We start from the raw sequence: 14,210 nt of genomic DNA on the forward strand, positions 1-14,210 counted from the left end.
TTAATGTCCTTTTTTTTTTTTTAATAAGCCATGATTTATATAAAATGGAGATACATTTTTACAGTTAGTGTTTTGCCAAGATGTGCAACATATAAAAAGTTTTTGAATCTGTCAGTGCCCATTTAAAATAATTATAGAGCCAAAGACCCATAATATGAGTGCTCTCTGTTGACACCTCTGTCCATTTTAGGAACTGTCCAGAGTAGGAGCAAATACTCATAGCAAACCTCACCTGCTCTGGACAGTTCCTGAGACAGACAGAGGCGTCAGCAGCGAGCACTGTGGTCAGATAGAACGAAATTCAAAAATAAAAGCACTTCCTCGGGATCTCACAGCAGCTGATAAGTACTGGATGAATGAAGATTTTTAAATAGAAGTAATTTACAAATCTGTTTATCTTTCTGGCATCATTTGATTTAAAAAAAAAAAAAAAAGCTTTCTAGCGGAGTACCCCTTTAATATGGAGTTGCTCCGCTTTGTCGGTATAACAGCTTCTCTCTTTTGGAAAGACTTTCTACAAAATATTGGAGGTGTCTGTAGTATTTTTGCCGGCCATCCATCCAGAAAAGGGTCAGACACGGATGTTGGTTGGTTTTAGTTCCTCCCAGAGGTGTTGGATGGGGTTGAGGTCCGGACTCTCTGCGGCCACTGAACTTCTTCCGCCCCAGACTCCCCTCCATGCCTTTTTTTTGGCCTTTCTGTGTGCTCTGGGGCACGATCATGCTGTAAGAAAAGGGCTGACCCCAAACTGTTCCCACAAAGCTGGAATCATACAAATGTCCACAATATCTTAGTATGATCAATCACTGAGGTTCACTGGATCTAAGAGGCCTAGGCTGACCCCTGATACAACACCATAGTGATAACCCTATTTCAGCAAACTTAACAGATGGCACGATACGATCGGGATGGTAACGTTCCCCTGGTGCTCACCAAACCCAGACTTGTCCAGTAGATAGTGTGATCCATCACTTAACAGAACACATTTGTTCTGATCCACAACTCACCAGTAATATAAGGCTGACATGTAGCTGTTCAGTCATGAGACCCATGTGAAGCCATGTGCTGATAATGCAAGATGAAGTTTGGTGTCTATGAGACAGCAGAGCTTTGGCTCTGAGCTGACTCCATCTGACCAGTTCATGTTTCTCCACATAGATCTGGATCCATCTGACCAGGCCATGTTTCTCCACGGAGATCTGGATCCATCTGATCAGGCCATGTTTCTCTATAGAGATCTGGATCCATCTGACCAGGCCATGTTTCTCCACGGAGATCTGGCTCCATCTGACCAGGCCATGTTTCTTCAAAGAGATCTGGATCCATCTGACAGGCCATGTTTCTCTATAGAGATCTGGATCCATCTGACCAGGACATGTTTCTTCACAGAGATCTGGATCCATCTGACCAGGCCATGTTTCTCCACATAGATCTGGATCCATCTGATCAGGCCATGTTTCTTCACAGAGATCTGGATCCATCTGACAGGCCATGTTTCTCTATAGTGATCTGGATCCATCTGATCAGGCCATGTTTCTCTATAGTGATCTGGATCCATCTGACCAGACCATGTTTCTCTATAGAGATCTGGATCCATCTGACCAGGCCATGTTTCTCTATAGAGATCTGGATCCATCTGACCAGGTCATGTTTCTCTATAGAGATCTGGATCCATCTGACCAGGACATGTTTCTCTATAGAGATCTGGATCCATCTGACCAGGTCATGTTTCTCTATAATCTGGATCCGTCTGACCAGGCCATGTTTCTTCACAGAGATCTGGATCCATCTGACCAGGACATGTTTCTCTATAGTGATCTGGATCCATCTGACCAGACCATGTTTCTCTATAGAGATCTGGATCCATCTGACCAGGCCATGTTTCTTTACAGAGATCTGGATCCATCTGACCAGGCCATGTTTCTTCACAGAGATCTGGATCCATCTGACCAGGCCATGTTTCTCTATAGAGATCTGGATCCATCTGACCAGGCCATGTTTCTTCACAGAGATCTGGATCCATCTGATCAGGCCATGTTTCTCTATAGAGATCTGGATCCATCAGACCAGGCCATGTTTCTCTATAGAGATCTGGATCCACCTGACCAGGCCATGTTCCTTCACAGAGATCTGGATCCATCTGACCAGACCATGTTTCTCTATAGAGATCTGGATACATCTGACCAGGCCATGTTTCTCTATAATCTGGATCCGTCTGACCAGGCCATGTTTCTCTACAGAGACCTGGATCCATCTGACCAGGCCATGTTTCTCTATAGAGATCTGGATCCATCTGACCAGGCCATGTTCCTTCACAGAGATCTGGATCCATCTGACCAGACCATGTTTCTCTATAGAGATCTGGATCCATCTGATCAGGCCATGTTTCTCTATAGTGATCTGGATCCATCTGACCAGACCATGTTTCTCTATAGAGTTCTGGATCCATCTGACCAGGCCATGTTTCTCTATAGAGATCTGGATCCATCTGACCAGGTCATGTTTCTCTATAGAGATCTGGATCCATCTGACCAGGACATGTTTCTCTATAGAGATCTGGATCCATCTGACCAGGTCATGTTTCTCTATAATCTGGATCCGTCTGACCAGGCCATGTTTCTTCACAGAGATCTGGATCCATCTGACCAGGACATGTTTCTCTATAGTGATCTGGATCCATCTGACCAGACCATGTTTCTCTATAGAGATCTGGATCCATCTGACCAGGCCATGTTTCTTCACAGAGATCTGGATCCATCTGACCAGGCCATGTTTCTCTATAGAGATCTGGATCCATCTGACCAGGCCATGTTTCTTCACAGAGATCTGGATCCATCTGATCAGGCCATGTTTCTCTATAGAGATCTGGATCCATCTGACCAGGCCATGTTCCTTCACAGAGATCTGGATCCATCTGACCAGACCATGTTTCTCTATAGAGATCTGGATCCATCTGATCAGGCCATGTTTCTCTATAGTGATCTGGATCCATCTGACCAGACCATGTTTCTCTATAGAGATCTGGATCCATCTGACCAGGCCATGTTTCTCTATAGAGATCTGGATCCATCTGACCAGGTCATGTTTCTCTATAGAGATCTGGATCCATCTGACCAGGACATGTTTCTCTATAGAGATCTGGATCCATCTGACCAGGTCATGTTTCTCTATAATCTGGATCCATCTGACCAGGCCATGTTTCTTCACAGAGATCTGGATCCATCTGATCAGGCCATGTTTCTCTATAGAGATCTGGATCCATCTGACCAGGCCATGTTTCTCTATAGAGATCTGGATCCATCTGACCAGGACATGTTTCTCTATAGAGATCTGGATCCATCTGACCAGGTCATGTTTCTCTATAATCTGGATCCGTCTGACCAGGCCATGTTTCTTCACAGAGATCTGGATCCATCTGACCAGGACATGTTTCTCTATAGTGATCTGGATCCATCTGACCAGACCATGTTTCTCTATAGAGATCTGGATCCATCTGACCAGGCCATGTTTCTTCACAGAGATCTGGATCCATCTGACCAGGCCATGTTTCTCTATAGAGATCTGGATCCATCTGACCAGGCCATGTTTCTTCACAGAGATCTGGATCCATCTGATCAGGCCATGTTTCTCTATAGAGATCTGGATCCATCTGACCAGGCCATGTTCCTTCACAGAGATCTGGATCCATCTGACCAGACCATGTTTCTCTATAGAGATCTGGATCCATCTGATCAGGCCATGTTTCTCTATAGTGATCTGGATCCATCTGACCAGACCATGTTTCTCTATAGAGATCTGGATCCATCTGACCAGGCCATGTTTCTCTATAGAGATCTGGATCCATCTGACCAGGTCATGTTTCTCTATAGAGATCTGGATCCATCTGACCAGGACATGTTTCTCTATAGAGATCTGGATCCATCTGACCAGGTCATGTTTCTCTATAATCTGGATCCATCTGACCAGGCCATGTTTCTTCACAGAGATCTGGATCCATCTGATCAGGCCATGTTTCTCTATAGAGATCTGGATCCATCTGACCAGGCCATGTTTCTCTATAGAGATCTGGATCCACCTGACCAGGCCATGTTCCTTCACAGAGATCTGGATCCATCTGACCAGACCATGTTTCTCTATAGAGATCTGGATACATCTGACCAGGCCATGTTTCTCTATAATCTGGATCCGTCTGACCAGGCCATGTTTCTCTATAGAGATCTGGATCCATCTGACCAGGCCATGTTTCTCTATAGAGATCTGGATCCATCTGACCAGGCCATGTTCCTTCACAGAGATCTGGATCCATCTGACCAGACCATGTTTCTCTATAGAGATCTGGATACATCTGACCAGGCCATGTTTCTCTATAGAGATCTGGATACATCTGACCAGGTCATGTTTCTCTATAATCTGGATCCGTCTGACCAGGACATGTTTCTCTATAGAGATCTGGATTCATCGGATGATGTCAGTGGAGGGAAGGATTTTTATTGGCCAACCCTATTGTTCTGGGGGAGATGAGCTGCCACCAGAGCAGACCGTGCCCAAACATTCATGTCTATCTGGAGGTTGGGAGACGCTTTCAGACAAACTAACGTTACATAAATTGTATGGCCTCGTTTCGACAGCAATGTCTCTGGAGCTGTTATATCCATCTGTGCTGAAGTTGTGGCTTCAGACACATTATTTGGACACCAGCGTTGTCTTCACTGCCTGTGATTCCTTTCGCACCTCAGTGACACTGCTGTGTATCTTTACTTTACATCGCTGTGGTATATAAACACTTCTACTTCTCAATATTACCACTCACAGCTATTGGTGGAATATCTAGGAGGAAGGACATTTCAGGATCTGACTTGTTGCTGTGTGGCTCCTATTACAGTATCACGCTGGAATTCAGTTAGCTTCTCAGAAGGAACTATTCTTTCACAAATATTTGTAAGGGTAGGGTCACACGGAGTGCATCCCTAGTGTATTTCATGCTGCGGATGTGCCGAAGAAAGCCACAAAAGCGAGCTCCCTTCGGGTAGCTCTGCGTGTCCACTCATAGCGGTGAATTTCCCGCTAAGCATCTGCTACGAGCGGACACACAGAACAAACTGGCCGCAGCTTGGAGCTACCTCTAGTGACTGCTGTCGGCACATCTGCAGTGTTAAAATTTGCTGCGGATGCGCTCTGTGTGACCCTGTGCATCCTTAAAGGGGTACTCTGCTGCTCAGCGCTTGGAACAAACTGTTCCGAACGCTGGAGCCGGCGCCAGGCGCTCATGACGTCACGCCACATGACGTGGCGGGGCATGACGTCATGAGGGGGCGGGGCTATGACATCACCAGCTCCCGACTCCAGCGTTCGGAACAGTTTGTTCCAAACGCTGAGCAGTGGAGTACCCCTTTAACGTGATGGTATTAGTAGGGTACGGATTATTCAACTGTGGCTATGGGACTGAATACAACACCTGAATTCAATGATTCATAGAGGTGGGGTCCAATACTTTTAACCATATACTTTTATTTATACAGTGGTTTAACCCCCCTAAGGACTCATGTTTTTTTTTTTTTTTTTGCCCTTTTGCTTTTACCGCCTCAGCCTTCTAAAAATTGTAACACTTTCAGTTTTCCACCTACAGACCTGTATGACCAGTCATTTCACCACAAAATCTATTGAGAACCAAAAATTACTTGCGGTGTGGGGGGGAGGGAGGGGGGCGCCATTTTGTAACTTTTGGAGGCTTCTGTTTCTACACGGTGCACTTTTTGGTAAAAATGACACCTTATATTTATCCTGTAGGTCCATACGGTTATAAGGATACCCATTTTATGTAGTTTTTATTTTTATGACTTCTAAAAAATGACAAAAACAGGGTGAAAATTTTTATAAATGACTTGGATTGTGAAAACATAAAAATCCAGATTAGATAACGTTTTTATGCTGACGGGTTCCCTTTAAGTTAGGATTCGGAAAATGGAACAAAAACACTTCTTTTAGATCTCAAAAAATTCCTTTTTAAACATTTTAATTTAGAGGTAAAATGTCTTTGTTCCCATTAATTGCAAGGGATTTCATTCAGCCATTTACTAAGTGACATTGTGACGTGTGTTTTGAGATGTCAATTTCTGCTTCGCAAATGGTCCAAAATATTGGAAAAAAACGAATTCCAAAAACCTTGGCTTTTGTCTGTTCCAACAGCCAGGGAGGCGCATGAACCTGTAGCGCAGCTCTCTGTATAGCACCAGGGATGCTTTTTATTATCAGCACTTATTGTTTGTATAGCTAGAAGTAAATGGACATTTTGGCCTTCATTTCTCAATTGATGGTGTTTTGTTTGATTTCTTTATTTTAGTTATTTATTTGAATTGTATATGAAAAAAAAAAAATTCAAATGTGTAGAACTTTTGGCGCATTTTATTTTTCAACCTCTCGTTCGAAAGTGAAACAGGTGAAAAAATGCCAAAAACGGGGTGGAGAATGTTATAAATGACTTGGATTGTGAAAACGTAAAAATCCACGCCTTTTGCAGATAAATAGCTGAACACTTTCTTTAACGATGAAGGCGCATGTTTGGTGCACAACATTAATAAAGTTACATTTCCCCGTACAGTGGTCCCTCAAGTTACAATATTAATTGGTTCCAGGACGGCCATTGTATGTTGAAACCATTGTATGTTGAGACCAGAACTCTATGGAAACCTGGTAATTGGTTCTAAAGGCACCTAAATGTCATCCAAAAAATAGGAAAAAGTGAGAATTAAAGAAAAATACCGTATATACTCGAGTAAAAGCCGACCCGAATATAAGCCGAGGCCCCTAATTTCACCCCAAAAACCCAGAAAAAGTTATTGACTCAACTATAAGCCTAGGGTGGGAAATACATGATCCCCCCCCCCCCTTCATCATCACCGCCTGTCAATCCCTTAATCAGTGGTCTTCAACCTGCAGACCTCCAGATGTTGCAAAACTACAACTCCCAGCATGCCCGGACAGCCATCGGCTGTTGTAGTTTTGAAATATCTGGAGGTCCGCAGGTTGAAGACCACTGCGGCCTTCGTCATCATCCAGCCCCCCCCCCCCCCCCCCTCTAGATTGACAGGCGGAGAATTCACTCGAGTATAAGCCGAGGGGGGCGATTTCAGCACGAAAAATCATGCTGAAAAACTAGGCTTATACTCGAGTATTTACGGTAAGTAGATTAATATAGATAAAGCAAGTATATATATATATATATATATATAGTAGGAAAGATCTGCTGGGAGCTGTAAATCACTGTCTGTCAGTGTTTCCCAAGCAGGGAGCCTCCAGCTGTTGCAAAACTACAACTCCCAGCATGCCCGGACAGCCAAAGGCTGTCCGGGCATGCTGGGAGTTTTAGTTTTGCAACAGCTGGGGCCACCCTGCTTGGGAAACACTGGTCTATGTAGAGGACAGAAGCTTCTTCAGGGTCCTGCAAGTAAAAAAAAGTAATGGAGTCGCCCTCACCTGGTGTCCAAATTAGCAGGTAACCCTGGTACAGGTAAAAGAGTACAGAACATGTAATACCTCCCTGTACTGTAGGGGGCGCTACCAGACACCAGTCAATGCATACACTTCAGTAATACAGGTAAAGAGTACAGAACATGTAATACCTCCCTGTACTGTAGGGGGGCGCTACCAGACACCAGTCAGTGCATACGCTTCAGTAATACAGGGGTTTTACCAGTGAATGCCCATTTTGATTGGTCGGTTCTTCTGGCCATTGACACGTTTCACAGATCTGGACTGTCAGTACATTGTATGTTGAGTCTGGTTTCAACTTACGATGGTCCAGAAAAGACCATTGTATGTTGAAACTATTGTATGTTGAGGCCATTGTAAGTTGAGGGATCACTGTACTTTATTTTTCACAACAATTTATTCTAAACTCCAATAGTAAACGGTGGCCTTTATGAAAGGTCTTCCCGGGGAAATATTTAAAATTTTTTGTTAAAGCAGATCAGTCAGCATCTTTTTTTTTTTTTAGGGTATAGATTTAATCTTATTTTATTAGAGTTTTAAATTTCACAATAAATAACCGAAGACATAGAAAACAGAAAAATAGAAATAAGAAAGCTTTCAGAGTGGGGAAATTGGGCCTAAAAGCACTCTCAGAAACCAAACCATTCTCCGTCTCCTAAAAGGGGTACTCATTTTTATTTTGAAATCAGCTGATTCCAGAAAGTTAAACAGGTTTGTAAATTACTTCTATTTAAAAATCTGAATTCATCCAGTACTTATCAGCTGCTGTGAGCTCCAGTGGAAGTTAATTTCTTTTTGAATTTCTTTTCAGTCTGACCACAGTGCTCTCTGCTGACACCTCTGTCCATGTCAGGAACTGTCCAGAGTAGGAGCAAATCCCCATAGCAAACCTCTCCTGCTCTGGACAGTTCCTGACATGGACAGAGGTGTCAGCAGAGAGCACTGTGGTCAGACAGAAAGGAAATTCAAAAAGAAAAGAACTTCCTGTGAATCATACAGCAGCTGATAAGTACTGGAAGGATTAAGATCTTTTTTTTATAGAAGTAATTTACAAATCTATTTAACTCTCTGGCAACAGTTGATTTAAAAAAAGAAAAGAGAAAAAAAAAGCTTTCTACCGGAGTACCCCTTTAAGGGTGCAATCCTCAACCCTTTTTCATTGTTTTAAACCAACTAAATCCTTATCCCTTCTGATTGGGTCCTTTTCTCTTTTAGGGTATGGAGTAAGGCCATGGCTGTATAAGGCTTTTGACCCTGAATCCGTATATACCTTACACTAGTTATTTGATTCCTCTAGTGCCAATTTCAGAATTTATGCAAATTAGGCTTTGGAGCCCACTGGGCGTTTCCCTCAGCCACTAAAGGCCAGGAAAGTTTGTCTCCTTCAGCAGATAGTCGTGCGCCACTCACCACCTGATTAAAAGCCACTAGGCTGTACTGTAATCTAGAGGCCAAGGGGGACGCCCAGTGGGCTCCAAAGCCTAATTTGCATATCTGTTTAAAGGGGTACTCTGGCCCCAAGGCATTTTATCCCCTATCCAAAGGATAGGGGATAAGATGTCTGATTGCGGGGGTCCCCAGCGATCAGACATCTTATCCTCTATCCTTTGGATAGGGGACAAGATATCTTGGGGCCGGAGTACCCCTTTAAACTCTGATATCTCTGCATTACCTAATGAGGTATGTACGGGCCAAAAGCCCTATACAGCCACGGCCTTACTTTATGCCTTAAAAAACTTGCTGACCGATCCGCTTTAAGTGTGGCCATTTGCAGAATAAGCTATAGTTCTCTGTTTAGCAATATAAATGCACATTCTTCCGAGCTTTTTGTTTCTATAAATCTGGTGCTGGAAATGTATTGAACCTTTCTGTTTGTTAGAAGACAATAAAGCTGATTTTTCTTCTTTTGCTGCCGGTGTAATGTGGTTGTTTACAGGGACATTTTGTTGGGCTGCCCCTACAGCTTATGTTGTACATATAAATTACACCTCTTTATGTCTCCTAGTGTCCTCCTGATGTATCGGCCCAAAAAAGTGAACATATTTCTTCATCCACTAAAAAAGAGGTAGATGTCCGATTCCTTCAGTGCAGGAATGGCAAGCTCCGGTTCTGCTGGAGGGCTTTACACGCTGCTCGTCTGGAGGAGTGCGCCGTTTTATATAAGGTACTGAAGGAATTATTTGTTGTACCGTTGTCCTAAAGGCTATGTTCACTTTTTATTTCTTCAGTGCATCTTTTAAAAGATAAATAATTATCAATAGCCTTGGATAAAAATACACTAACTTTTTGTGTCTACAGCATCTGTGTATGGATAGACGTTAAAGGGGTACTCCGGTGAAAACCTTTTTTCTTTTAAATCAACTGGTGCCAGAAAGTTAAACAGATTTGTAAATTACTTCTATTAAAAAAATCTTAATCCTTCCTGTACTTATTAGCTGCTGAATACTACAGAGGAAATTCTTTTCTTTTTGGAATTCTCTCTGATGACATCACGAGCACAGTGCTCTTTGCTGACGTCATTATAATAATAACAATTATAACTCTTTATTTATTGTTGTCCTTAGTGGGATTTGAACCCAAGGCCCCAGCACTGCAAGGCAGTAGTGCTAACCACTGAGCCACCATGCTGCCCTTAGCATACATCTGCTATGCATGGTTGCTAAAATGGACAGAGATGTCAGCAGAGAGCACTGTGGTCGTGATGTCATCAGTGTTCCAAAAAGGAAGGAATTTCCTCTGTAGCATTCAGCAGCTAATAAGTACTGGAAGGATTAAGATTTTTTAATAGAAGTCATTTACAAATATGTTTAACTTTCTGGCACCAGTTGATTTAAAAGGAAAAAGGTTTTCACCGGAGTACCCCTTTAACCCTGTGTAGTCTGATCCTGTGGTCATACTCACTCCCTTCCTTCTGGCCCATTAGTACAGTGATCCCTCAACTTACAATGGCCTCAACATACAATAGTTTCAACAAACAATGGTCTTTTCTGGACCATTGTAACTTGAAACCAGACTCAACATACAATGCTATGGAATCTGCGAAATGTGTCAATGGCTGGAAGAACCGACCAATCAGAATGGGCATTTACTGGTAAAACCCCTGTATTCCTAAATTGCATGCACTGACTGGTGTCTGGTAGCGCCCCCTACAGTACAGGGAGGTATTACATGTTCTGTACTACTTTTAACCTATGCCAAGGTTAGCTGCTCCTTTTGAACCAAGTAAGGGCGGCTCCATTTTACTTTTTTTTAGGACATTGCGTGTACTGTACAGGACTGTGAAGAAGCTCCTGTTCTCTACATAGACCAGTGTTTCCCAACGAGGGTGCCTCCAGCTGTTGCACAACTACAACTCCCAGCATGCCCGGACAGCCTTCGACTGTCCGAGCATGCTGGGAGTTGTAGTTTTGCAAAAGCTGAAGCCACCATGGTTGGGAAACACCGAATTAGACAGTGATTACAGCTCCCAGCAGATCTTTCTTACCTTTATATGTAAAGACTTGATTTATCTATATTAGTTTTCTACTTATTTTTGTTTAATCCTCACTTTTTCCTATTTTCGGATGACATTTTGGTGGCTTCAGAACCAAATACCAGGTTCCCATAAAGTTATGGTCTCAACATACAATGGTTTCAACATACAATGGTCGTCCTGGAACCAATTAATATTGTAACTTGAGGGACCACTGTATTGTAGTAGTGCAGTAAGATATGCTAAGAATTTTTGCACAGAATTTTCTGATTGAGAATTGCAAGCCAGCCAGTTGGTGGTTGTAGTACTGATCCTCCTCCAGATTTCCTCTTATTACTTTGCATCTAATTTCTTTTCAGATTTTGTTCCTAGAAAAATGGCAGATTTGCAGAATTTCCTGACCATAATGATTCCTCGAGCTGCAGCATGCATGCCTCCTCCCGGCCTTGACTGATTGATGCACAAGGCTCAGTGCTAGAAGCAACTTCCCTTTAAGGGTGTGTTCCCACTTGGCATCTACGCAGCGTATTTCATGCTGAGCAAAATTTACGGCAGCAACGGGAAATACGCTGCGTATTGCTTGCTCACTATACACACGGCTTTCCGGCGGCAGCCCTATGTGTTCAGTGAGTTTTGGAGGCGGAGCCGCGCGTCACAGTCACGCCGGCACACGGCCCCGCCTCCAAAACTCACTACACACATAGGGCTGCTGCCGTAAAGCCCTGTGTGTATAGTGAGCAAGGAATCGCAGCGTATTTCCCGCTGCTGCCGTAAATTTTGCGCAGCGTGAAATACGCTGCGTATACGCCAGTTGGGTCCGCACCCTAAAGGAAAACTGTTACATGTTCACTCCCGCACTAACTACTGGTACTGACGGACAGTGCGGGGGACGCTGATTCATATGATCCCTACTTTGCCCGGATCTGTCCGGCCGTTCGCCCGCAATCTTAGTTTTCCTATATCTGCAAATGTGGCTGTAACTGGCATGGGCGGGGTTTTCAGGAGCCTAGTGGCACTGTGACGTTAGCGCCACCAGTACGCAGCACCGCCCACTTCTGAATATTCATCCCCCCCCCTCCCTCCAGCTCTCCCCGCCGCTCCTAACTGGTCTTTACTGCGCATGTGCCGCTTCCTGACATGCGCAGTGAAGACCAGTTAGGAGCGGCAGGGAGAGGGAGAGCCGGAGGGAGGGGGGGATGAATATTCATAAGCGGACGGCGCGGACCTCACAGTGCCACTAGGCTCCTGAAAACCCCGCCTGTGCCAGTTACAGCCATATTTGCATATATAGAAAAACTAAGATTGCGAACGGACGGATCCGGGCAAGGTAGGGATCATATGAATCAGCGTACCCCGCACTATCAGTCAGTACTTGTGGTTAGTGCGGGAGTGAACATGTGACCGTTTTCCTTTAAAGGGGTACTCCGGTGCTTAGACATCTTATCCCCTATCCAAAGGATAGGGGATAAGATGCCTGATCGCGGGAATCCCCGCGTAATCAGTTTGTAATCAGTCCCCGGAGCGTGTTCGCTCCGGGTCTGATTACCGGCGACCACAGGGCCGACGACGTGTGATGTCACGCCTCCGTCCCCGTGTGACGTCACGCTCCGCCCCTCAATGCAAGCCTACGGGAGGGGGCATGATGGCTGTCACACCCCCTCCCATAGACTTGCATTGAGGGGCGGAGCGTGAGGTCACACGGGGACGGAGGCGTGACGTCACACGTCGTCGGCCCTGTGGTCGCCGGTAATCAGACCCGGAGCGAACACACTTCGGGGACTGATTGCAAACGGGGTGCCGCGTGCAAGATCCCGGGGGTCCCCAGCGGCGGGATTCCCGCGATCAGGCATCTTATCCCCTATCCTTTGGATAGGGGATAAGATGTCTAAGCACCGGTGAACCCCTTTAAGCAACTCTTAAACAGTAAACAGCATCCTGTTGTTTTTGGAAACCAGACTTAAGACCTTCAGGTGAACTTTAGAGGATGCGAAGTTCTTCGGGATGGGGATGTAATACTCCAGCTCCTAAGGGAGCCTCTAATATGTTCCCAAAGCAGCCCCCAAAGATGATGATTTCAACCTATTTCAGTTGCAGACTATCTCCTGAAAACAGCTGTTCACTCATGTAAATGCAGACGTGCCTTGAAGTGGCATATAAGCCAAAGGAGCACTGGAGCAGCTATAAATTCTGGCTCCCGGCATCTTTGGAGAGTCAGAACTCATGTATATAAGGATTTTTGGATATAGGATTCCAGATTATTTTATATTCCTCTGTTCAGCAGAGCACTTTAATCATTTTGACTCTCTATTGTTCAGAAAGTACGGAAAATACTTATGGAAGTCACTTTAGATGTCACATTAAATCAGCTAAAAAGCTTGTAAAACTGTACAGCAACCTCTGACCTCCTGGTCAAAGAATATGCTGTGTCTGTCAGATACTCCGCCAAGTATAGATTGCAAGATATAGCTTTTTTTTTTTTTTTTCTTTTTAAGTTAAACTTTAACATATCGGAGTGCCCCCTAAGAGTCAGTAAGGTGCACATATCTGGTGCGGAGTTCATAAAATTAGCATTACAACCAGAACTACAGTAAAATGACCACAAAACAAAAAGTGGTCTTTTCTCAAAGAATGTGTTACCTTTTGGAGATATTTTTTAAAATATATATATATATATATATATATATATATATATATACACATATATACACACCCGTATATACTCGAGTATAAGTCGACCCGAATATAAGCCGAGGCCCCTAATTTCACCCCAAAAACCCAGGAAAAGTTATGGGAAATACATCATCCCCCCCTCCCTGTCATCATCCCCCCCCCCCCTTCATCATCACCACCTGTCAATCCCTTCATCGGTGGTCTTCAACCTGCGTACTTCCAGATGTTGCAAAACTACAACTCCCAGCATGCACGGACAGCCATCGGCTGTCCAGGCATGCTGGGTGTTGTAGTTTTGAAACCTCTGGAGGTCTGCAGGTTGAAGACCACTGCGGCCTTCGTCATCATCCAGCCCCCTCTTTTGTTTTGTACTCTCCTCCCCTCTGTGGGAAGGAAGGGTGAGCTGGTCCGGCCCATCTATGCTGCAGGGACCGTCCGGTGGGGAGGGTTAGTCGTTGCGGGCTGTCCATTTTCACCGGGGGGGGGGCCTCTTCTCCGCGCTTCGGGCCCGGCCCCGGACTAGTGACGTTGCCTTGACGATGACGCACAGGGACGTTGCGCATGAACGTCCCTGTGCGTC

At 44.5% G+C, this 14,210-nt stretch overlaps 1 protein-coding gene across 4 annotated transcripts in view; it reads left to right on the forward strand.

Moving 5' to 3' along the window:
• The window catches only part of TEDC1 (tubulin epsilon and delta complex 1), a 55,696-nt gene that overhangs the window by 19,056 nt on the left and 22,430 nt on the right, over positions 1 to 14,210 (forward strand). For 3 of the 4 annotated variants that reach the window (XM_056545338.1, XM_056545336.1, XM_056545337.1), the window contains exon 4: positions 9,494 to 9,652. The exons of the other annotated variant lie outside the window; for it this stretch is intronic. In XM_056545338.1, the coding sequence (XP_056401313.1) occupies positions 9,494 to 9,652 (159 nt within the window). The remainder of the gene's footprint in view (positions 1 to 9,493; positions 9,653 to 14,210) is intronic. 4 annotated transcript variants of the gene reach the window in all.

Source organism: Hyla sarda, chromosome 11 (genome assembly GCF_029499605.1).
Source record: "Hyla sarda isolate aHylSar1 chromosome 11, aHylSar1.hap1, whole genome shotgun sequence".
In the NCBI taxonomy this organism is placed as follows: domain Eukaryota; kingdom Metazoa; phylum Chordata; class Amphibia; order Anura; family Hylidae; genus Hyla; species Hyla sarda.